General features: G+C 35.5%; 1 protein-coding gene across 7 annotated transcripts in view; it reads right to left on the reverse strand.

The window, feature by feature from the left end:
• The window catches only part of PTPN4 (protein tyrosine phosphatase non-receptor type 4), a 168,016-nt gene that overhangs the window by 74,674 nt on the left and 68,925 nt on the right, over positions 1 to 24,417 (reverse strand). For 5 of the 7 annotated variants that reach the window (XM_081052195.1, XM_081052197.1, XM_081052194.1 and 2 more), the window contains 6 exons: positions 10,910 to 10,952; positions 10,733 to 10,832; positions 8,733 to 8,777; positions 8,420 to 8,472; positions 7,928 to 8,048; positions 2,993 to 3,080 (listed from right to left, as the gene is read on the reverse strand). In XM_081052195.1, coding sequence (XP_080908321.1) covers positions 2,993 to 3,080; positions 7,928 to 8,048; positions 8,420 to 8,472; positions 8,733 to 8,777; positions 10,733 to 10,832; positions 10,910 to 10,952 — 450 coding nt within the window. The remainder of the gene's footprint in view (positions 1 to 2,992; positions 3,081 to 7,927; positions 8,049 to 8,419; positions 8,473 to 8,732; positions 8,778 to 10,732; positions 10,833 to 10,909; positions 10,953 to 24,417) is intronic. The other 2 variants (XM_081052199.1, XM_081052198.1) reach the window with 1 other exon arrangement.

Consider the following 24,417-nt stretch of genomic DNA (forward strand, 5'->3'; position numbering starts at 1 on the left):
TACATTATTTTAAAAAACGAACATCTCCCTGTTCTCTCCCCCCAAATCTCTTTTCTTTCCTTTTTATCCCGAAGTTGTCATTGAGTCTTTACTTTTCTACAGTTTTCTCTTCCTTTATTCATAGCATCTTCTAGACATAAAATATTTTTAAGGTTTTTTTTTTTGGGTGTGTGTGATTGTTTTTGTTTGTTTGTTTTTAAGGAGGGCGCAGCTCACAGTGGCCTATCCATGAGGGGATCAAATCGGCAACCTTGGTGTTATCAGCACCATGCTCTAACCAACTGAGCTAACTGGTCACCCCCTAGACATACTGTTTTGATTTTCTCAAGTATGCTGTGTTCTCCTGTGATTTCAGGTCTCCATTCATGCTGATGGCTCTGCAGTGAAAACCACTCTTTGCTATTCTTATTCATTCTGGCTTCAGTAAATTACTTTATCTAAGAAGGATTCCCTACATTCTATGCTCAGGTTGCATGAGATATTCCTGCAATGTGATCCCTTAGCAATCTGTATTTCCCCCTTCATACCCTCACCTATTTAATTGTTGACACATGTTCCATAATCCCCTCCCACCCCCGCCTCACACCCCACACACACACTATCCTGTGAGCTCCATGAAGGCAGGGATACTTAAAGTTTTCTTCACTAAGGAGTCCTTAGCCTCAACACTACAAAACGCAGAACAGTCACCACAATGATGCACTAAGATTTACTTGTATTTTGCAGATTGCTATAAATAACTTATTTCTACTCTGAATTTTGTAATATACATTGTAAAGGCAGAGAGAAAACGTCTTATCTTGTTTTTCAAAATAAAATGTTATCGCAAACACACTTATGCTTGTGATATTCAATTAAAACTTAAGTGTTCTCTTTAGGTATCCTTTCCCCTCTACCTTTTGTCCTTTTTGTTCCTGATGCTGCAAAATTTCTTTTCATATTGACTGAACGTTTCCACATTATTTTCTTAAGCTCTTTGTATCCACAGAAACACCTTTTCCTGGCTTTTTTTTTAATAGTCTGCACAAAATATGTTTCTGAGTAACTCCGAGCATTTAAAATTTAAAATACTTTAATCTGGTATTGTACATTTATTATTGCTGTGAGTTTCACAATCTAATAATTAAAACAAACAAAAAAATCTTACCTTAATCAAATCAATAAATAATCTGGTTAATTATGTATGAGATCAGCCATGTCTCTTAAATGTTTCCTTTTTTTAAAGGAAATTAGTCTAACACTGTATTTCACTGATAGCAGTCAGAGATAGCAGAGTCTAAACTACCTTTAGAAAACTGCTAAGGATTAAAATGACTGAATTCAGTGGTCTTTTATTGACAACAATAGTTTAGTTCATATATTTAAAGTTCCATTGATTTTAAACTTTATTATAAAAAAAAAAATTAGTTGCATATATACTGACTACTCTTACATTTTGGAGAATCAAGTTTAAAGGTAATACCCCCAAATAGGGACGGAAGGTGAAGGGGCACATTTGAAAAGAAAGAAAAGAAAAAGTTGAAGACATGGGCTGGCCCGGTGGCTCAGGTGGTTGGAGCGCTGTGCTCCTAATGCTGAGATGGCCCAATCAATTCCCACATGGCCAGTGAGCTGCGCCCTCTACAGCTAAGATTGTGAACAACAGCTCTCCCTGGGGCTGGGCTGTGGTGAGCAGCGGAGGTTGGCGTGTGTTGCCAGGAGCCCAGCGTGAGGGGCAGGAAGCTGGCAAGAGCTGCCATGAGCAGCAAACAAAAGGCCAGCAATCGACTGCCTCAGTGGGAGACAGTGCAAGGCTCATAATACCAACAGGGGCCAGGGAGCTGTGTCCTACACACCTGCACTGAGAAACAATGGCTTGAACTGGAGTGGCGGGGGGAGGTGGAAGAAAGGAAAAGGAAAAAAAAAGTTGAAGAGAGACTTAACCACACATTGTAAATGGCATCAAACAGATTTTCAAGTCACAAACACTCAGAATTACTAGATATAGTTATGTGAGAAAAGCAAGTCATTCAGATTTTTAAAGGAGAGACTGATATAAGCTTTTCAAAATATAAGGACTAGCACTCTTCCCTAGAACATGGTCAGGTGAGGCCCTAAATGATAAAACCACTCTATGGAGTAGAATTTTGAGTTCTCAAACCACTGTCTACGTCTATGGCTATAAATTAAAATAAATTCAAAATAACTATCTAAGGAAAACTTAACTCCCTTTCAGGTTGCTATCCTAAGGCTTGGCAATTTGACCCAAGAGAATATAAAACCTATCACCAACTCAACCGATGATTACCTTGAACTCCACTTTTCGCTGGTTATGAGAATAGCTATACCAGGTACTTCTAACGAAATATAACCTCTTGATAAATAAAGTGTGAAAAGGAATCTTGGTGAAGAGATACACAAATAAAGGATAGCCATTCACAAATATGCTTACAGCAGCCAAGTTTGAAACAATGAAAAAACATTACTGAGTGATGTATATATAGAAGGCAGTGATTATAAATTTCATCTTAATAAAGAGATTGGGGGAGGAGGCAGCAAAATATATTAATATGTTTCATTTTGTGCTTTATAAATAGAAATTTTTAGTGATATCACTAAAATAAAAAAGTGAAGTAATATAGGCCTGAGTCAGGTGAAAGCATCTTTTATGGTAACAATTATCACAAAAGTTAAATATACAAAAAAACTACTTTTTGTATAACTTAATCTTTATCTTATAAAATAAAAATTCTAAAGGCACTATTTCTTATGGTCTAGAAAAATTATCTTTATAACATAAAAAACTACCTTAAAGAAAAATTACAAAAATCTAGTTCAACCACATCAGGCATTGATTGTGAAAATACTTAGAGGAAATTTTCAGTGCAACTATGTTGGCAGCACTCCCTAGTTATTACATCTGTTGCCTGATCCTATCAGGGCATTACACATTTTTTGATATTGAGTAATGGAGCCTAGCTCAACAACATCAAAGTAAGTTTTCTTCACTTACCCTTGCATAGTGGAATTCAACTCCATAGAGTTCTAAGGTACGTGCAGTGTTCAGGTAATTAAATTCTGCTTCTGCAGGAGATAAGCCTCTGTAAAGACATCATTAGGTTAAAAATTAAATCAATCATGAATATGGCCAAATTAGAAAAAGGTTATTTATCTGGGAAAATTTCAGCATTCTAATTAAATCTTTTACAAAACACCATGCATAACTACTCTTAGTCCTGTACAGTAACATTTAACTTAATCTGGAGTACATTTTCAGTAACACAAATTATTACTTTGTAGAATATTTTATTTTCCAGAGATATAAGAATGCAGCAATTTTAAAAGTCCCTAGGTTTTCTTATGGCTGTTACCAAGTCACTGATTCTTAGACATAACTTAAAAGAATAATTTGTTCACAATTTGGTCTGTACATCATAGCTGCGTTTAAAACACAGAGTGCTCCTGAAACATGCACATTATGAGGCAATCTCCAGAGCAGGGCTTCTCAGAGAATGGTGTAGAGACAGGTGATGATTCATAACAAATACAGAAACCGAGAGTGTCAGAGTCTTTTACAGAACTTTAGTAATTTTATGTCTGTTGAATCTAACAATAAAAAAAGGAAGCTTGTAATTTTTATGTCTTTGTTTATTTCTCCATTTTATTTCTCTAGTAATTCATTTTTATTTCATTTTTTTAGAATTATAGTTCCATGACAGATTGGGAAAAATTGGTCTTTCATCACAGATAATTCCAGAAGTATTAGAGAATCTGATATAGAATGGATGGCATCCAAATTGTTTATATTTAAAAAATATCCCACGTGATTCTTATGAACACAAGTTTTAGAACTATAGCTTTAAATGCAAAACCTTTAAAAACTGACTTACTCCTATATTATGTACTGTTCTAACTTTATTACCTGATATTATCAGATACGGCAGAGCAAAAGCAGCAAATTACAAAAGCATAGATATCAACATTTCATTTACTATTTATACTAGAAAAGGGAGACAATGCATGATCATAAAAATGGGATTCCTTAAAAAAAAGCAGATATAATTCTGTTTTCTATAAAATTCAATTAAGTTAAATACTCTACCTTCCCTTATCGTTCCCCACCAGTTAAACAAGATGATTCTATTTTTCCTTTGTTTAAAGATTTGAGAATTCATTTCTTTAAATCAAACAGAAATTTATAATTAATACCTTGTCAAATGTACAATCTTTTTTCTAAAAGAGATTTTACATTATTGGTAAATTTTTAAAAAATCAGGTTTATCTTCAAACCTTTGATTCAGATATGCTATGCATAGAACTTTTATTACAAATGGCATTTACTTTTAGACCAAAATTAGCACTCACCATATTAAGCCAGTTTATTAAAGTCCTCATTCATTAGCCTAAGTTTAGATTAGGGGACAGCAAACTCCTACTGGAAAGAGCTGGACAGTAAACACTTGAAGCTTTCAGGCCACACAATCTCTGTTGCAACTACTCAACTCTGACATTGTATGAAAGCACCCACAGACAACATGTAGATGAAAAAAGGGAATCTGTGTTCCATAAGTGTTCATTTATGGACACAGAAATTGGAATTTCCAAAGATTCGACATGACACATAATGTTATTCTTTTTTTGATTTTTTTTCAACCATTCAGAATGTACAAACTTCTGGGTCAAGACGGCAGAATAGTTGAATGCTGTGCTCATCTCCTCCCACAACCACATCAAAATTGCAACTACAGAACAATCATCATTGAGAATTGCCTTAAGTCTAGCTGAACAGAAGTCCTATAACAAAGGACATTCAGAAGAAGACACTTCCAGACTGGTTGGAGAGGCAGAGATGTGGAAAGGGCTGGTCCCACACCCATGTGTGGCAGTTAAAAAAAAGAAGAAACATGTTTGCCTCAGAAATCCCTGAGGAATGAGGGGTCCCAGCCCCATACCAGGCTTCCCAGCCCAGGGTTCCAGTGATAGGAAGAGAAGTCCCCATAAATTCTGGCTGTGACAACCAGCGGAGATTCTGGCTGAGTGAGATGGAGGGTTGCTGGAGTCCCAGACACTCCTTTTAAAGGGCCTGTGCATGGACTTACTTGCTGACAGACTCACTTACTCTGAGCACCAGTGCTAAGGCAGCAGCTCCAAAGGCATCAGGGACATATGGGGAGGAAATGAATTGTCTGGCTTTAGGGCAAGGACTGGAGGGGCAGCTTTCTAACACACAGAAGTGCTGGCAGAAGTCAAAGTTCCTTCACTGAGCCCTCCCCACAACCCAGCCAGCATGGGCAGGTTGGGTGACATACCACCGTGTCCTAGCTAATACAGTTGGCTCTGACCTGGTAATTCCCTAAGACCCCGCCCCACATGATTTGTGAGCCTATCCAAGCGGATACCAAGTGGCTTTTCCAAACAAATGGGCCTGTCTTGACTCATGCTGCAGACTTTTCTAAAATCTCCCAAAGGATCACAAACTGTAAATAAGCAGCATCTGGCCTCAGCATGCCCCATACCTCTTGCTAAGGAGCCCCAAACCCAGCACTAGTAACAGCAGGCCTCAGTTCACAGCTTAGCTCTCTCAGGCACCTCCAAGCCTAGTATAGGTAGCAGCTATCTACAGATCACGTTGTAGCTCATGCCAGGTGGACCTGGGCAGGGCACAGGCAGTGGCTGACCTTAGCCTCCATGACAGCCCCTCCAAAGAGGCCCAAGAACCAACATACCTCGTACCCTGCTTCAGGCCACACAAGAGCACCTCCCAACCATCTCCACAAGTGACACACCCAAAGGGCAGACTGGGCAGGCACCAGAGCCCTGCTACAGTGCATCCTGCTCCATACGGTCAGCCCCTGCACAACAGCTTCTCCATTGTAGTCACGGCCAGTCCTTACAACCAATCACCCTGAGAGTCAATCCCTCCCATTGATGTGCTAACAGCAGTTAAGACTCAACTACAAAAGGTCACACACAAGATACTCACCTGGATCACCAGGCTCAGATGACCAGGGAGACTGCACCACTAGGCCCCACAGCACACCTAATACATAAGGCCACTCTACTAAGACCAGGAGGCATAGCAGCCCTATCTAATACACAGAAACAAATGCAGGGAGGCAGTAAAATGCAGAGACAGAGAAATATGTCCTAAATGAAAGAAAATAACAAAATTCCAGAAAAAGAATGAAACAAACTAGAGATAAGCAATCTACCAGATGCAGAGTTGAAAACACTAGCTATAAGGATGCTTAATAACATCAGGAAGAACTTCAACAGAGACAGGATACATAAAAATGAAGATAGAAAACATAAAAAAGAACCATTCAGAAATGAAGAATACAATAACTGACATAAAGAATATATTAGAAAGAATCAATAGTAGATTAAATGAAGCAGAGGATCAAATCAGCAATTTAAAAAATAAAGTAGCAGAAAACAGTCAGAATAGCAAAAAGAAAAAAGGGTCCCGAAGATGAAGATAGTTTAAGAGAACTCTGGGACAACATCAAGCATACAAACATTTGTATCAAAGGGGTACAAGAAGAAGAAAAGAGAGAGCAAGGAATTGAAAACCTATTTGAAGAAATAATGCTGGAAAACTTCCCTAACCTGGCGAAGGAAATAGACATACAAGCCCAGGAAGCGCAGAGTCCCAAACAAGATAAACCAAAAGAGACCCACACCAAGGCACATCGTAATTAAAACACCAAATGTTAAAGACAAAGAAAAAAATCTTAAAAGCAGCAAAGAAAAACCAGTTAATTACCTACAAGGGAGCTCCCATAAGACTGTCAGCAGCTTTCTCAACAGAAACTTTGCACACCTGAAGGGATTAGCAGGAAATATTAAAAGTGATGAACATCAAGGACCTACAATCAAGATTACTCTACCCAGCAAAGCTATCATTTAGAATCAAAGGATAGATAAAGTGCTTCACAAAAAAAAAAGCTAAAGGAGGTCATCACCACCAAACCAGTATTACAAGGAATCTTAGACAGGCTGCTTTAAGAAGAAAAAAATGAATAACAAAACAGCAATAACTACATATCTATCAACAATTACTTTAAATGTAAATGGATTAAACACTCCAATGAAAAGACAGGGTGGCTGAATGGATAAGAAGACCCTTACATATGCTGCTCATAAGAGACTCACTTCAGATCAAAAGACATAACACAGATGGAAAGTAAAGGGATGGAAGAAGATTATTTTATAAAAGTGGGGAAAAAACCCAAAAAGATGTGGTAACAATACTTATACCAGATGAAATAGACTTTAAAACAAAGGCTATAACAAGAAACAAAGAAGGACTCAGCAATTCCACTTCTGGGTATTTACCTGAAGAAACCCAAAACACTACTTCCAAGTGACACATGCATCCATATGTTCATTGCAGCACGATTTACAATAGCCAAGATATGGAGGCAACCTCGATGCCCATCACTGAGCCATAAAAAAGAATAAAATCTTACCGTCTGTAACAACATGGATGAACTTAGGGAGTATTGTGCTGAGTGCAGTAAATCAGATAGGGAAAGATAAATGCCATATGACTTCACTATTATTCTTCATTAAAGAATAAGATAAACAAAAGAACAAACGGAAACAAACTCATAGATACAGAAAACATTTTGAGGGTTGCCAGATAGGAGGAGCGTTGGGAGCATTGCTGAAAAGGTGAAGGGATTAAGAAGCACAAATTTGTAATTGTAAAATGTCACGGGGATACAAAGTATATCACAAAGAATATAGTCAATAATATTGTACTATGTATGGATACTAGATGGGTACTAGATTTATGGGGGTGATCACGTCCTAAGTTACATAAATGTCTAATCACTATGTTTTACATTGGAAACTAATATAATATTATATGTCAACTTAAGTTGAAAAAATTATTAAAAAAAAGAAGTTTACCAAATAAGTAGAAAAGTATATAAATCCTTACGTATGTTGCTGATGTAATTTTGCAATTTCTTTTTCAAAATCTTGAGGTTGATTAGGAATGAAAGAATAATCTGAGAGGTAGCCTGGCAAGTTTTCTGACTGATTGTAGTCTCCAAGTTCAGCTAATAAATGAACGAAAAATATTCACAATTTAATAAACACATTTTTTCAATTTCTATAGCCAAATCAGCCATGTCATAAATTCCATTATATTTCTGGAAGTAAAATATTTATGTTTCTATTGTTACCATTTAAGCAAGCTAGAACAATGCATTTAACGTTCTTCAAGGTCTCAAACAACTTCAGAATTTTTTTAAGGCATCAAAGTAATTGCTAACTAATTGAACATTTCATTAAATTTCCTCTGAAATCACTTTCTTCAACATAGTAACATACTCATTTGTCTAAAGAACCCATACATTAAAGGCAGTGTGTTCTCAACAGAGACCATGTGATTATATGCCATTTGACTCAAAAGTGGGCTGATACTTACACTGAACAGCAAATGAAGCCAAAAGGGCAGCAGTATTACAAGGACAAGGCAATCTGATAAAACAAAACAGAAAATATGTAACCCAAGGTTAAACACAATAATTTCCAAAGCACTACATATTATACTACTCACACTGGAAATTTCCAAGTAACTTATATTTTAATTATTAATGAACTTATTTGATGAAAGGAATTCATGCTCAATGTAACCATTTTTCAATAGATAAGTTGTCTGCAATAATCATGAATTATTTAAATAATACAGAATTAAGAGCATTTTTTAACTCCGCTACTAAAAATTTAAAATAGCCCACCTGCCAGTAAGAATGTCTTGTTTAATTTGCAAAAAATACTGGTACCTTAAAAAAAAAAAAAGATAGCATTTATTGGAATTAAAACATTTAGAGTTTTAAAACCGTATACTTACATTACTAATAAAATTAAAATAAGTATCTCCTTCTATAATATACATATTAACACATGAAAAGATATTTTAAAAGTAAGCTTTCATAAATTCATGAATCCAAATCTTTAAAACTCTTTGATAAATAAATTTTGTACTGCAAATATCTTGTTTCCACTAGCTCTATTACAAAACTCCTAAACTTTTAAAATAGTTATATGACCAAGGGAGATTAGGGAGAAATATTCTGAGAAATACTCATCAGTAGACTCATGGACTGAGCACAAATTAATTCCTTGATTACTATCAAACTTGATTTTACTTCTCCTTTAGGAAGATATTCTGATTTAATTATCAATGAGAGACATTTATTCCTTGATTGTGTTTTCAACATGGGCTATAAAAGAATCAACACATTCAAGCTCTATTAAGAAATTCAAAGATAGTGTTTTGAGTGATGTAAATTATGAATGTGGCTATAATTGACAGTATTTTAATTGCTTATGCTAACAAACTTCATAAACATTAAATATATTAGAAATCCAATCTAAATTTACCGATTTTTTAATTATAAATACTTCTTATACATTTGAAAATCTAATTACCAAAATACATATTATGTAATACTTTGTTACTTGATTTTAATTTGTACCAGGAAATAATAAAATGCATTTAAAAATGCTTTATAATTCATAATTTTCATTAATCTAGAGTAGTTTCCTTAAAGTTCATCCAAAATTAAATTTTACTGCACTAAGAAACTTATTTTATTTAACAACAATAACAAAACTTAAGAGCTACAGTATTAAACTAAAGTGTGTTCCATATTACACACTTTTTAAAGAAAAATTAGCTTAGATACTATTAGTTTCAAATGTTAGGACTGCCCAATCCAGGTCCTATATTCCCAAGCTCTCCTATTACAAAAAAGGTAATACCCTGCCCCGCAACAAACACACAGAAAAGGAGTCTTAAGGATTTTTCTTAACTGGTCTGCTGAAAACCCTACTTCACAAACACCTGAGAATTGGCAGGTACAGCCAAATATCTTTATTCTTTTGTTTCTATACTTTACCACGGTACTCTAAATGGTAACCATTCACATGTAACAGACTATCTACAGATTTTTAAGTACAGATTTTTAATATGGCAAATATAGAGTAATTCTGAATATAGTTACTTTTATGAAAGGTATATATAATGTTCTAATTTTTTATTGTCTTTGTTTTTAATGAATTACTAATTATGTCTTTCAAGGAACACAGCAAATTATCATTCATGTTATTTTAATAATGACAGTTACAACACTGTGATTATTCCCTACTATTTATACCTTAAACAGTTCACTTAACATTCACACACTATCAAAATGCTCGTCTGGGTCATTCTTGTGTATACAGTATTCACAATCTTCAGTGGGGCATCCACATATGCGGAAGGCTAACTTAAGTGATATGTGGATTTTGACTACACAGGTGGTTGGTGTCCCTAACCACCCATGTTGTTCAAGAGTCAACTATATATAGAACATACTTTTACATGGAAAAAAAAATCAGGCACAATTCTCACTATGCAGCACCACTTAAATACAGTTGTAGCATCATCTGATTACAATTAGTCATAGAAATGCTGCTTAACCATTTTTCACAAGTGAAAAATTTTAATATTTATGTATCTCAGGAGGCTTATGGCTGGATGCGGTAGCCGCGGTAGCCCTGGGTTCCAATCTCCTAAAGCCCTCCTAGTCATCCAAAAGGAGAGGAAACTATTATCTTGAAATATTTATAACCATCCTGTATGCTGGCTGGTAAACTAAAAATTATGGCACGCTAATCTATTTTTGCCTAATAATTCAAAATTTCATAACAGTTTTGACGATATTTTCAAGAAAAATATGCTGCATAAACCCACCTTGTATATTCTTCCTGTAACTTGTTGGGGTCACTTACAAAAAATTTGACTCTAAAGTTCAAACTGTAAGGAGATCCTCCTAGAATTAATAAAAGCAGTTCTAATTAATCAGATTATATTAACCCTTCATCTTTATAAAGCATACTTGACAAATATCAAGTAAATATGTATGCTCACTCTTTAGCTGCTTTCTTATCGGTTTGTTTGGATCCAGCCACCTCTGAAAAATAAATAAATAAGACTGATTTCTTTTTTCCTTGAGGAACTAATATATCAATTCATGCAAATCTGTTCCATTTGAAGATTAATGCTAAAAACTGCTTTTTCCAAAAAGGCCTACCGTGTCTCCCCAAAAATTAGACCTAGCCAGACAATCAGCTCTAATGTGTCTTTTGGAGCAAAAATTAATATAAGACCCGGTCTTATTTTACTATAAGACAGGGGTTTATCTAACATAATATAAGACTGGGTCTTATATTAATTTTTGCTCCAAAAGACGCTTTAGAGCTGGTGGTTCAGCTAGGTCCTAGTTTTGGGGAAACACAGTAGGTAGGAAAAAAAATCATTAAGTTACAGACATTGATATCAAATATAACAAAATTATGCTAGAAAAATACTGAATGTACAGTGGTAACTTTAAGATTTTGATTTTAATTTCCCATCAAATTACATAGTGTACAATAACATCTATCCAAAAGTAAAAGTCCTTAATAATCACAGCAATCTAAAGTGATTTCTGTTAATTTAACTATATTACTTAACAGTGTGGCAAGTTTAAAAAATTATCTTTCAGAAAAATATGCTTGGCCTCAGACAAAATTTAACCATACAACATAAAAATTTCCTCTTAAAGAAAATTTTGTAACTTCTATCCTATTCCTTAAAAAATAAACTACATCACTACCAACCAAAGAAAACCACACTAATTTTATAAAGGATAATGTTTAGTTTTGGGAAAGACTACTTTTTGTACTGGTATGTGAGAATTCTAAGTAGTCTCAACACTTCTGAATCCCTGTTAAGCTCTATTTTAGAAAAAGTATAATAGACTTTAGAAATTACTTGAACTGCTGACATTTTAATTTTAAAAAAATAAAGAACTCAAAAATAGGTAACAGATGTGGCAGTATTTTCAAAGCACTACACAAACATAAGCTTATGTTTCATCATTTATAAACCTTACTCCTATCTCCCATACTTGATTCCATGAAAAGCACATAGATTTTAATAACAAATGGCTAGGAGCAATCCATGAATCTCTCCTTTCAATGAAACCTAACATCCAACACATCATATCCAGCTGATTCTACCTTCAAACAATACTTAGAATTTAACAATTATCCATCTACTCTGCCGCCATCCTTATTTCTGATATAGCTCTGGCCAGAGCTTCTTAATTGCTGTCCCTGCTTCTTTTTCTACTACCATCTTCATCCTCCATCTTGACGCTGGAGTAGTCTTTTAAAAGATAATGTCACTCCTTTCCTTAACATCTCTTGATAATTTCTCAGTGCAATTTCCAAAGTCTTTAGCATGGAATCTTCTTACTTATTCGACTTCAATTTCCTAAGCACCAGCCATAATGGCATCCTTTCGCTTACTCAAAGATGCCATCTTAGGGCTTTCATTCTAAGCTTCCTTATTCACTGAGTGTCCTCCAGCTTTCCCATTGCTGACTCCTTTCATTATCTGTGTCTCAGCTTAAAAGCTACTTCCTCAGAAAGGTCTTCATTGACAGCTCTATCAAAAGCATGTCACAATGCTCCTGTAAGTTATTTCTAGAAACAGGCAAGGAGCATTAAATTCTTTCATAACGTATTTTCATTGTAATAGGTTTGTTTTACCTTTTTACTTCCTATCTCCTTCATTAGATTATGAACTCCATGGGGTAAGAGATAAAAATCTGATTCATTCAAAGCTGAACAGTCAGCACCTAGCACAGGACTTGGCATATAATATCTATTAAAAATATTTGGTGGGGCCAGCCTGGTGGCTCAGGCGGTTAGAGCTTAATGCTCCTAATTCCGAAGGCTGCCGGTTCGATTCCCACATGGGCCAGTGGGCTCTCAACCACAAGGTTGTCAGTTCAATTCCTTGAGTCCCGCAAGGGATGGTGGGCAGCGCCCCCTGCAACTAAGATTGAACACGGACCTTGAGCTGAGGTGCCACCAAGCTCCCGGATGGCTCAGTTGGTTGGAGCGCATCCTCTAAACCACAAGGTTGCCAGTTTGACTCCCGCAAGGGATGGTGGGCTGCGCCCCCTGCAACTAGTAATGGCCACTGGACCTGGAGCTGAGCTGCACCCTCCACAACTAAGACTGAAAGGACAACAACTTGAAGCTGAACGGCACCCTCCACAACTAAGATTGAAAGGACAACAACTTGACTTGGAAAAAAGTCCTGGAAGTACACACTGTTCCCCAATAAAGTCCTGTTCCCCTTCCCCAATAAAAAAAATATATATATTTGGTGAAGGACTGACTAAACCTGCTGAACGACTCAATAGTTTTCTTGGGGGCTTCTGTGCGAATAATCAACTGTTTTTCATTCCTACTTAACATATTTGTTTCCCCTATATAACCACACATTAATCCATCTTCTCACTCATCTATTAAGCTAGTGATTTTGTTCTTCACAATTTATAGAAAAAGTTATAAATGACTTTCATTTTAATACTTGTCTAAAATCAAAATCTGGGACAAGTTAATCTATCCAAAACCTGCCTTCCTCATTAGTTCCCCATCAAAATATTCTGATATCAGAGAAACAAACACACTTATATACACAAATAGATGTATTAGACTGACATAGCTTAGAAGGAATACAATGATAAGCACTGGGAAATATAATAGAACTCATCAATAATGTCAGTGAGACAGGACTTAGGATCTTGGCTCTTTAGGACTTCGGATCATTGCTCCAAGAAGATGGAGCAATGCTATAACGAGCCCTGCTGGACAGTAAAGATACTGTTCATAGTAAAAACATACATTACATCAAAAGAAAAAAAAAGTAGGAAAAAAAAAACATTAAAAAATTCTACAAATCGAGTAAGAAAATGGCCAACACTAATAGAAAAACAGGCAATGGGTAAGAATAGAATGTTCATAGGAAAGGAAATATGAACAGCACTTAAGTATATGAAAAGATATTTAATCTTGATCGTAATTACAGAAATATAAAAGGTAATCATTTTTCAACTATAACATTGGCAAAGATTAAAATTTTTAATCACATACCACAATGGTAAGAATGTGAGGAAAAGAGGCACCTATACATAGCTTCTAAGAATACAAATTCACCATTTTAAAGTGTACACTTCAGTGTACTTTAGTATATTCACTATGTTGTATAGCTATGGACACTAAATAATGTCAAAGTATTTGCATCACCCCAAAAAGAAATCTTATTTCTATTAGCACTCAGTCCCAATGCCCCACTACCCACAGCCCTGAGCAATTACTTATCTACTTACTGTCGCTATGGATTTGCCTATTTTGGACATTTCATATGAATGCAATCATACAATAGGTGATCTCTTGTGTCCAGCTTCTTCCACTTAGTCCTGTAGCCCCTTTTATCCACAGGAAATATTTAACACAACCCCCAGTGGAAGCCTGAAACTGCAGATAGTACAGAACCTGTCTATACTATGTTCATTTCTATCATACATATATATGATGAAAGTTTAATTTATAAATTAGGCACAGTAAGAGATTAACAACAATAACAAATAATAAAATAGAACAATTATAACAACATACTTTAATACAAGACATGTTATAATGAAGACATGTTATAATTAAAGTATCAAAAGTTCAAGATAAGGAGAGAATCTTAAAAACAGCAAGAAAAAAAACAATTTGTTATGTAAAAAGGAAACCCTCATAAGCCTATAAACAGATTTTTTCAGCAGAAACTTTGCATGCCAGAAGGGAGTGGCACAATAAATTAAAAGTGCTGGGGGAAAAAAAGCAACCAAGAATACTCTACTCAACAAAATTGTCCTTCAGAAATCAAGGTAAGAGTTTTCCAGACAAGCAAAAGCTAGGAGTTCATCTCCATCAGATTGGCCTTACAAAAAATGCTAAAGGAACTTGTAAAAACTGAAATGAGGGGCGACATCATCAAAATGGCGGCGTGAGGTGAGGCTCTGTAAAGCTCCCCTGGAATTTACAACTAATCGAACAACAGTAACTCCACAAAGAACTCCCTGCACAGCAGACAGGCAAGACGAAGAGGCCCACTACTGAATTCACCTAGGGGTGGGAGAATCATGCAAGCGGGGGAGGAGGGAAGGGGCAAGTGCGGAGACGGAGCCCCGCGGTCACAGGACGCAGACCTAGCTCAGTGCTCCGAGCTCGCTGCATCCTGGAACTACCGCAGCAGTGGGAGAGGGAAGGACTTGGACTCTTAGGGCTCCGCTTATGGCCCACAGGGCTGAGGGGGCAGCAGATAACATGGCTGAACCCAACGCTCATGGCAGAGACCTCAGAGAAAAGACTGAGGGAAGTGAGAGGGTAGAAATTGACACTCCAAGCAAATGGTACCCAGAGAAAATCAGGTGTAGCCATAATGATATCAGATGAAACAGACTTCAGGGTGAAAAAGATAACAAGAGATAAAGATGGACATTTCATAATGGTAATGGGGACTATACAACAAGAAGACATAACAGTCATCAATATTTATGCCCCCAATCAGGGAGCACCAAAATATACCAAGCAACTACTAACAGAACTAAAGGGAGAAATTGACCAAAACACAATTATACTAGGGGACTTAAATACATCATTGACAGCTATGGATAGATCATCCAAACAGAAGATAAATAACGAAATCGCAGCCCTAAATGACACATTAGATGAATGGGACATAATTGACATATATAGAGCACTTCATCCTAAAACATCAGACTATACATTCTTTTCTAGTCTACATGGAACATTCTCAAGGATAGACCATATATTGGGACATAAAATCAGCCTCAGCAAATTTAAGAAGATTGAAATCATACCAAGCATATTCTCTGATCACAAAGCTTTGAAATTGGATATCAACTGCAAAAAGAAAGCAGGAAAAAACACAAATACATGGAGATTAAACAACATACTTTTAAAGAATGACCGAGTGAAAGAAGAAATTAGAGATCGAAAGATACATAGAAACAAATGACAATGAAAATACATACTACCAAAATTTGGGGGATGCAGCGAAAGCAGTTTTAGGAGAGAAATTATATCATTACAGGCCTATCTCAAGAAACAAGAAAAATCCCAAATAAATAACCTCATGTTACAAGTTAAAGAACTAGAAAAAGAAGAACAAATGAAACCCGAGGTCAGCAGAAGAAAGGAAATAACAAAAATCAGAGCAGAACTAAATGAAATAAAGAACAACAATAGAAAAAATTAATGTGACAAAGGGCTGGTTCTTTGAAAAGATTAACAAAATTGACAAACCCTTGGCTAGACTCACTAAGATAAAAAGAGAGAAGACACTAATAAACGAAATCAGAAAAGAAAAAGGGGAAGTTATCATGGACGCCACAGAAATACAAAGGATCATGCAAGAATACTATGAAGGACTATATGCCACCAAATTCAATAACCTACAAGAAATGGACAAGTTCTTAGAAACACATAGCCACCCAAGGCTGAACCATGAAGAACTGGAAAATCTAAACAGACCGATCACCAGTAACGAAACTGAATCAGTCATCTAAAACCTTCACAAAAACAAAACTCCGGGACCAGATGACTTCACTAGTGAATTCTACCAAACCTTCAAACAGGATCTAATACCAATCCTGCTCAAACTCTTCCAAAAAATTCAAGAAGACACAGTACTCCCTAACTCATTTGATGAGGCCAACATTACCCTGATACCAAAACCTGGTAAGGACAACACAAAAAAAGAAAACCACAGACCAATATCTCTGATGAATACAGATGCAAAAATCCTAAACAAAATTCTAGCAAATCAAATACAACAATGCATTAAAAAGATTATTCATCACAACCAAGTGGGATTCATCCCAGGGTTACAAGGATGGTTCAACATCCGCAAATCCATCAATATGATACATCACATAAACAAAATAAAAATCATATGATTATATCAATTGATGCACAAAAAGCATTTGACAAGATATAACATCCATTTATGATTAAAACACTTAATAAAATAGGTGTAGAAGGAAAATACCTTAACATAATAGAGGCCACATATGACAAGCCCTCAGCTAATCTCATAATTAACGGTGAAAAACTGAAGCCCTTTGCTCTACATTCAGGAACACGACAGGGCTGTCCCCTATCACCTCTGCTTTTCAACACAGTGTTGGAAGTCCTCGCCAGAGCAATCAGGCAAGAGAAATAAAAGGCATCCAAATTGGGAATGAAGAAATTAAATTATCACTCTTTGCAGATGACATGATGCTATATATAGAAAACCATAAAGACTCCACCAAAAAGCTGTTAGAAACAATCAACGAATACAGTAAAGGTGCTGGCTACAAAATCAACGTACGAAAATCCATTACATTCCTATATACTAACAATGAAATCTCAGAAAAAGAAATGCAAAAAACAATTCCTTTTGCAATTGCAGCAAAAGAATAAAATACCTAGGAATAAACTTAACCAAGGATGTGAAGGACCTATATGCTGAAAACTATAAGACATTTTTGAAAGAAATTGAAGAAGACACAAAGAAATGGAAAAACATTCCATGCTAATAGAGTTGAAGGATCAACATAGTTAAAATTGCCACATTACCCAAAGCAATATACAGATTTAATGCAATCCCCATCAAAATCCCAATGGCTTTTTTCAAAGAAATAGAACAAAAAATCATTAGATTTGTTTGGAACCACAAAAGACCCCCAATAGCCAAAGCAATCTTAAGAAAAAAGAACAATACTGGAGGTATCACACTCCCTGACTTTAGCTTGTACTACAGGGCTACAATAATCAAAACAGCTTGGAATTGGCGGAAAAACAGACACATAGACCAATGGAATAGAATTGAGAAATCAGAAATAAAACTATATAAATATGCACAGGATAATTTTTGACAAAGAAGCTAAAAACATACAATGGAGGACAGACAGCCTCTTCAATAAATGGTGCTGGGAGAATTGGAAAGCCACGTGCAAAAGAATGAAACTGGACTGCTATCTGTCACCATGTACCAAAATTAATTCAAAATGGATCAAAGACTTAAGCATAAGACCTGACACAATAAACTGCATGGAAGAAAACATAGGTACTAAACTTATGGACCTTGGCTTCAAAGAGCATTTTATGAATTTGACTCCAAAGGCAATGGAAGTAAAAGCTAAAATAAACGAATGGGACTATGTGAAACTTAAAAGCTTCTGCACAGCAAAAGAAACCATTGACAAAATAAAGAGGCAACCAACTGAATGGGAGAAGACTTTTGGAAATAGTGCCTCCGATAAGGGGTAATATCCACAATATACAGGGAACTCATGAAACTCAACAACAAAACAAACAACCCAATTGAAAAATGGGCAGAGGACCTGAAGAGAGATTTCTCCAAAGAGGACATACAAATGGCAAACAGATATGAAAAACTGCTCAACATCACTAATCATCAGAGAAATGCAAATAAAAACCACAATGAGATATCACCTCACCCCAGTCAAATGGCTTTCATCAACAAGACAAATAGTAACAAGTGTTGGAGAGGCTGTGGAGAAAAAAGGAACCCAAATACACTGTTGGTGGGAATGCAGACTGGTGCAGCCGTTATGGAAGGCAGTGTGGAGGTTCCTCAAAAAATTACGAATAGAATTACCATATGTCCCAGCAAGCCCTCTCCTAGGTATCTACCCAAAAAATCTGAAAACGTTTATACATAAAGACACATGTCTTTATGTTCATGCTCATTGCAGCTTTGTTTACGGGGGCCAAGACATGGAAACAACCAAAATGTCCTTCGATAGATGAATGGATAAAGAAGTTGTGGTATATATACACACTGGAATACTATTCGGTGGTAAGAAAAGATGATACAGGAACATTTGTGACAACATGGATGGATCTTGAGAGTATAATGCTAAGCGAAATAAGCCAGACGGAAAAAGCAGAGAACCGTATGATTTCACTGATATGTGGTATATAAACGAAAAACAACAAAGGAACAAAACAAACAAATGAGAAACAAAAAGTCATAGACACAGACAATAGTTCAGTGGTTACCAGAGGGTAAAGAGGGTGGGGGTAGGAGATGAAGGTAAGGGGGATCAAATATATGGTGATGGAAGGAGAACTGACTCTCGGTGGTGAGCACACAATGGGATTTATATTATGTAATAAAGAATTGTGCACCTGAAATCTACGTAATTTTATTAACAATTGTCACCCTAATAAATTTTTTAAAAATTACATTAAACCTGAAAAAAATCTGAAATGAAAGGGTGCTAATTATTAACTGGAAAACATATAAAAGTATAAATCTCACTGGTACAGGTAAATACATAGTAAAATTTAGAATAATCTAATGTTGCAAAGGTGGTTAATAACTTATAAAACTATTATGAAGGTTAAAAGACAAAACTAGTGAAAATAAATATAACCACCATCATTTGTTAATGGATACACAAGGTAAACAAGGTGCAAATTGTGACATGAAAAACATAAAACGTGAGAGGGGAAGTAAAAATGTAGAGGTTTAGAATGTGTTCAAATTTATATTTTCATCAACTTAAAACAGAGAGTTAAAAATCTAAGTCGTTTTATGTAAGCTTCATGTTAATCACAAAGGAAAAACCTATAGTAGATACACAAAAGATAAAAAGAAAAGACTCTAAGCATACCACTGCAGAAAACCATCAAATCACAAAGGAACAAAACAATTAACAAACGGTAATAATTACATACCTATCAATAATTAAATATAAATGAACTAAATTCTCCAATCAAAAAACACAGAATGGCTGAGTAGATTAAAAACAAGACCTATCTATATGCTACCTACAAGAGACTCACTTCAGATGTAAAGACACATACAGACTGAAAGTGAATGGATGGAAAAAAAATATTCCTTGCAAATGGAAACCAAAAGAAAGCTGAGTAGCTATACTTACATAAGACAAAATAAACCTTGAGACAAAAACTGTAATAAGAGACAAAGAAAGTCATTATGTAATGACAAAGGGGTCAATCCAACATGAGGCTATAACGTGTAAATATTTATGTACCTAACATAGAAGCACCTAAATAAAGCAAATATTAACAGACTAAAGGAAGAAACAGACAGCATTACAATAATAGGGGACTTTAATAACCCATTTTCATCAAAAGGTAGATTATCCAGTCAGAAAATCAGTAAGGAAACATTGGCCTGAAACAAGAGGTAACAAGTATTGGCGAGGATATGGAGAAAAAAGAACCCTTGTGCACTCTTGGTGGGAATGTAAATTGGTGCGATCACTATGGAAAACATAGGTTTCTCAAATAATTAAAAATAGAATCATAATATGACCCAGCAATTCCACTTCTGGTATTTATCCAAAGGAAACAAAAACAGCAACTTGAAAAAATATTATGTGACACTATGTTCACTGTAGTGTTATTTACAATAGTCAAGATATGGAAGCAACCTAAGTGTCCATCAATAGATGAATGGATAAAGAAAATTTGGTATATACTATAAAATGGAATATTATTTAGTCATAAAAAAGGAAACCTTGCCATTTGCAACAACTTGGATAGACCTTGAGGGCATTAAGAGGTGTGATCAAACAATACGGTGGCTGTTTAAATTTTAAAAAATTTATTACAGTGAAAGACACGTTGCCATTAATCCCCCTTGTTTCGAACATACTTATCCCATAATTTTTACCACTTTCTGAAGCAGTTCTGGAAGTCCTTTTTTGTGTCTTTAGTTGTTTTGTCATGGCTGCTTCAATGTCCTGAATCATTTTGATTTTGAGGAAGAGCCAGAAGTGTCAGATATGGTGAATAAGGTGGATGAGGACCCACTGTATTATTTTTATTTGACTGAAATTGCCATATACCAGAAGAGATGTGTGACACAGAGCACTGTCATGATAGAAGATGATTTATGGCACCCTTTAAAACACACCTTCTCCAACCGTAGCTCACATCCAATTGCACCGAACAAGTTGAAACTTGTCACACACTGTTACTAAGGTTCCATGAGCCGCTTCCCGTATTGAATACCTGAATACCCCTGCCTTTCCTCTGTTTGGCACTAGACAGCAGCATTCACAGTATTTTGTGATCACAACGGAAAGGCTCCATGTCACACATCACTTCTGTGTGGCAATTTCTGTCAAATAAAAACATTACGGTGTGTCCTCATCCACCTTATTCACTAGATCTGGCACAGTGCGACTTCTGGCTCTTCCCCAAAGTCAAAATGACCACGAAAGGTAAACGTTTTGAATCGATTCAGGACATCAAGGCAACCATGACAGAGCAGCTAAACACAAGAAAGAGGACTTCCAGAACTGCTTCAGAAAGTGGCAACAATGATGGGATAAGTGTGTTGGAAGCAAGGGGGAGAATTTTGAGGGAGATTACTGGCAATATGTCTTTTACTACAATAAATTTTTAATTTAAACATTCACCGTATTTTGTGATCACACCTCATATGTTAAGTGAAATAGAGAAAAATAAAAACCATATGTTCTCTTTTATATGTATAATCTAAAAACAAAGAAACCAAAATGGTGACCTCTTAGAGAACAGACTGTTGGTTTCCAGAGGTGGGGGGGTAGGATATGGGCGAAATGGGTGAAGGGAATCAAAAGAGACAAAGTTCTAGTTATAAAATAAATAAGCTCTTGGGATGTAATGTACAGAATGGTGACTACAGTTAACATTTTATATTAACAATAGTTAATGTACTGTGTTTTTGAAAGTTGCTGAGAACAAATCTTAAAAGTTCTCATCACAAGAAAAAAATGTAATTGTACAGTGATGAATGTTAACTAGACTTACTGTGGTAATCATTTTGTAATATATGTAAATATGAAATCATGTTATATGCTTAAAACTAATAAGTTATATGTCAATTGAAAAAAGAAAAAAATAGCTAATCGGGACAGGTATTTCATCAACTCTATCAATTCATGAAGGACTTGCAATTAAGGCATGGAGTTGTTCTTTTTAGTTTTCTCAAAACCAACTACGGTACTCATTCTTTTCCCTTTGTAGAGTCCTTTCTGAATTCTGCAAATTCTTCATATTTGCAAGTTAATTTTGTATCTTCCAAAATGTAATATTTGAAAAAAACGTAGGTTATGTGATTATCTGACTGAGCTTGTTACTAGAATACTGTATGTGATTGTATTATTATTTATTTGCCGCACCCATTAACGTTGAAAGCATTAAATCTTCCACAGCATCAATGCTATCCTAACTGGTGAGTTTTTTATTCTAACAATTATGTTTTGAATTTCCAAAACCGTTTGCAGTTCCTTTTGCATGCATGCAACAGCCTCTGTAATCGTACCAATGTAAATTAGAGGCCTTTTCTTTAGTTTGTTGTTAAATTAATATTCATCAAGCACTTACTATGTCACAAGCATTGTTTGAAGCGCTTTACATGTAAGAATTCACTTCATCTCCACACTAACCCCAAGATTGGCACTATTATTTCTGGTTTTACAAATTGTTTGCTCTTCTATTTCCTTAAGTGTAAAATTTGATCATTTGGATGAAACTCTTTTATAGTGTTGGCTTTCCTCAAATGGTGATGTCTGTTTTATTGGGTGCTTATTTTTATTCTGAAATTTTATAGCTGTAAACCACTTTATGAATCCTTTATGTAGCTGCCTACTTGTGGAGAAAAGACAGGATATACAGCCTGATTCCAACAGCTGGTGAAGGACAGACAGTCTGTGCTGCCAGTAGGTTGTGATATCTAATCTCCTGGGCAAGGGGCTTTTTTCATTTCACTGGGTGTCACCAGCTCTCTGTGGGAATTGGTTTATCTCTCTAATTCAAGTACTCACACTTAATGGTACAATTAGGGGTAAACATTACTAATCGCTTCCCACAGGGCCCACAAGTAGGGAATAAGTTGACCCATCTGGCTGCTTCTACAGCCGTGTACCTCCTCCCAACAACACCCTGGAAAGCTCCAGTCTGCCTGACTCCCTCATCACTGAATTAGACACACCCCTGGAACCATTCTCTCATTTACTAACTTTGTGATCATGGGCAAGTTACTCCATTTCTCAGTACCTTGATTTTTTTTTTTCATCTGTAAAATAGGAATGATAGTATCCAACTGTGTTTTGGGGATTAAATTTGGTAAAAAATTAAAATATTTAGTGCACAGTATTTAATATATGTTAGTAATGTTCACTCAGTTTATTTACCATCTTGTTATAGAAGCATTATCTGCTTGTTAAAATAGGATGCTTAAATATTCTTAAAGAATATAAATACAGGATTTTAAGATGGTTTTATAAACTTACCTTTGAAGCAATCCATGGAACAATGATAGATATACATACAATAAACAAATTAAACAAAAAATTTAGAGTTAGGGAAGCAGAGGTAGGACAGCTACCTAAAACTGGGTAACACAGTCTTTCCTCCGCTGACTGATGCAAGGAGGCTGTCACTGCATGGAGCTCAGAGGAACTGCATGCCAGAGAAGCACTTTTCAAAATATGTGTATCTTTAGATGTAAAGTTAGTTTCTTGCAAACAGCATACAATCAGAGCCTGTTTCTTTCAATCCATTCTGCTAATCTATGTCCTTTGATTGGGGAATTTAATCCTTTTGCATTTAAAGTAATTACTGAGAGGGAAACACTTATTTGACATTTTGTTGTTTTCTGTATGTATTGTAGCTATTTTGATCCTCATTTCCTCCATAACTGCCTTCCTTTGCATTTAGTTGACTTTTTGGTAATGTTTTGATTCCCTTTTCATTTCCTTTTGCATATATTCTATAGCTATTTTCTTTGCTGTTACCATGGGGATTACATATAAATTCCTAAAGTTATTATAATCTGTATTAAACTGATACTAACTTAACATTAATTGCATTAAAAAATTCTTCTCCTTTAGAGCCTGCAATCTTTATTTATAATAGATGTCACAAATTACATTCCATATTGTGTTCTCTTTAACATAAATTATAATAATCTAATTATTCTTTATGCATTTGCCTTTTCAATCCTATAGTAAATAAAAAATGAAGTTATAAACCAAAGTGACAATAATACTGTTTCCTATAATAAATTTACATTTACTGGAGAACTTCAGATTTTCATATGGCTTTGAGATACTGTCTAGTGTCTTTTTCATTTCACCTCGAAGGACTCCCCTTAGCTTTGCTTGTAGAGCAGGTATAGTGGTAATGAACTCCCTCAGGTTTTATTTGTCTGAAAATGCCTTAATTTCACCCTCATTTTTGAAAGCCAGTTTTGCTGTGTAGTCATGCACCACATAATGATGCTTTAGTCTTTGATGGAACACATATATAACAGTGGTCCCATAATATTATAACGGAGTTGAAAAATTCCTATCGCCTAGTGACACTGTAGCTCTCGTAAGTTTGTAGCTCAATCATGTTTGTGGTGATGCTGGTGTAAACAAACCTGCTACGATGCCACTTACATAAAAGTATAGCACATACAATTATGTATGGTACATAATACTTGATAACGGT

This window comes from Rhinolophus hipposideros (assembly GCF_964194185.1).
Source record: "Rhinolophus hipposideros genome assembly, chromosome: 6".
Taxonomy (NCBI): Eukaryota; Metazoa; Chordata; class Mammalia; order Chiroptera; family Rhinolophidae; genus Rhinolophus; species Rhinolophus hipposideros.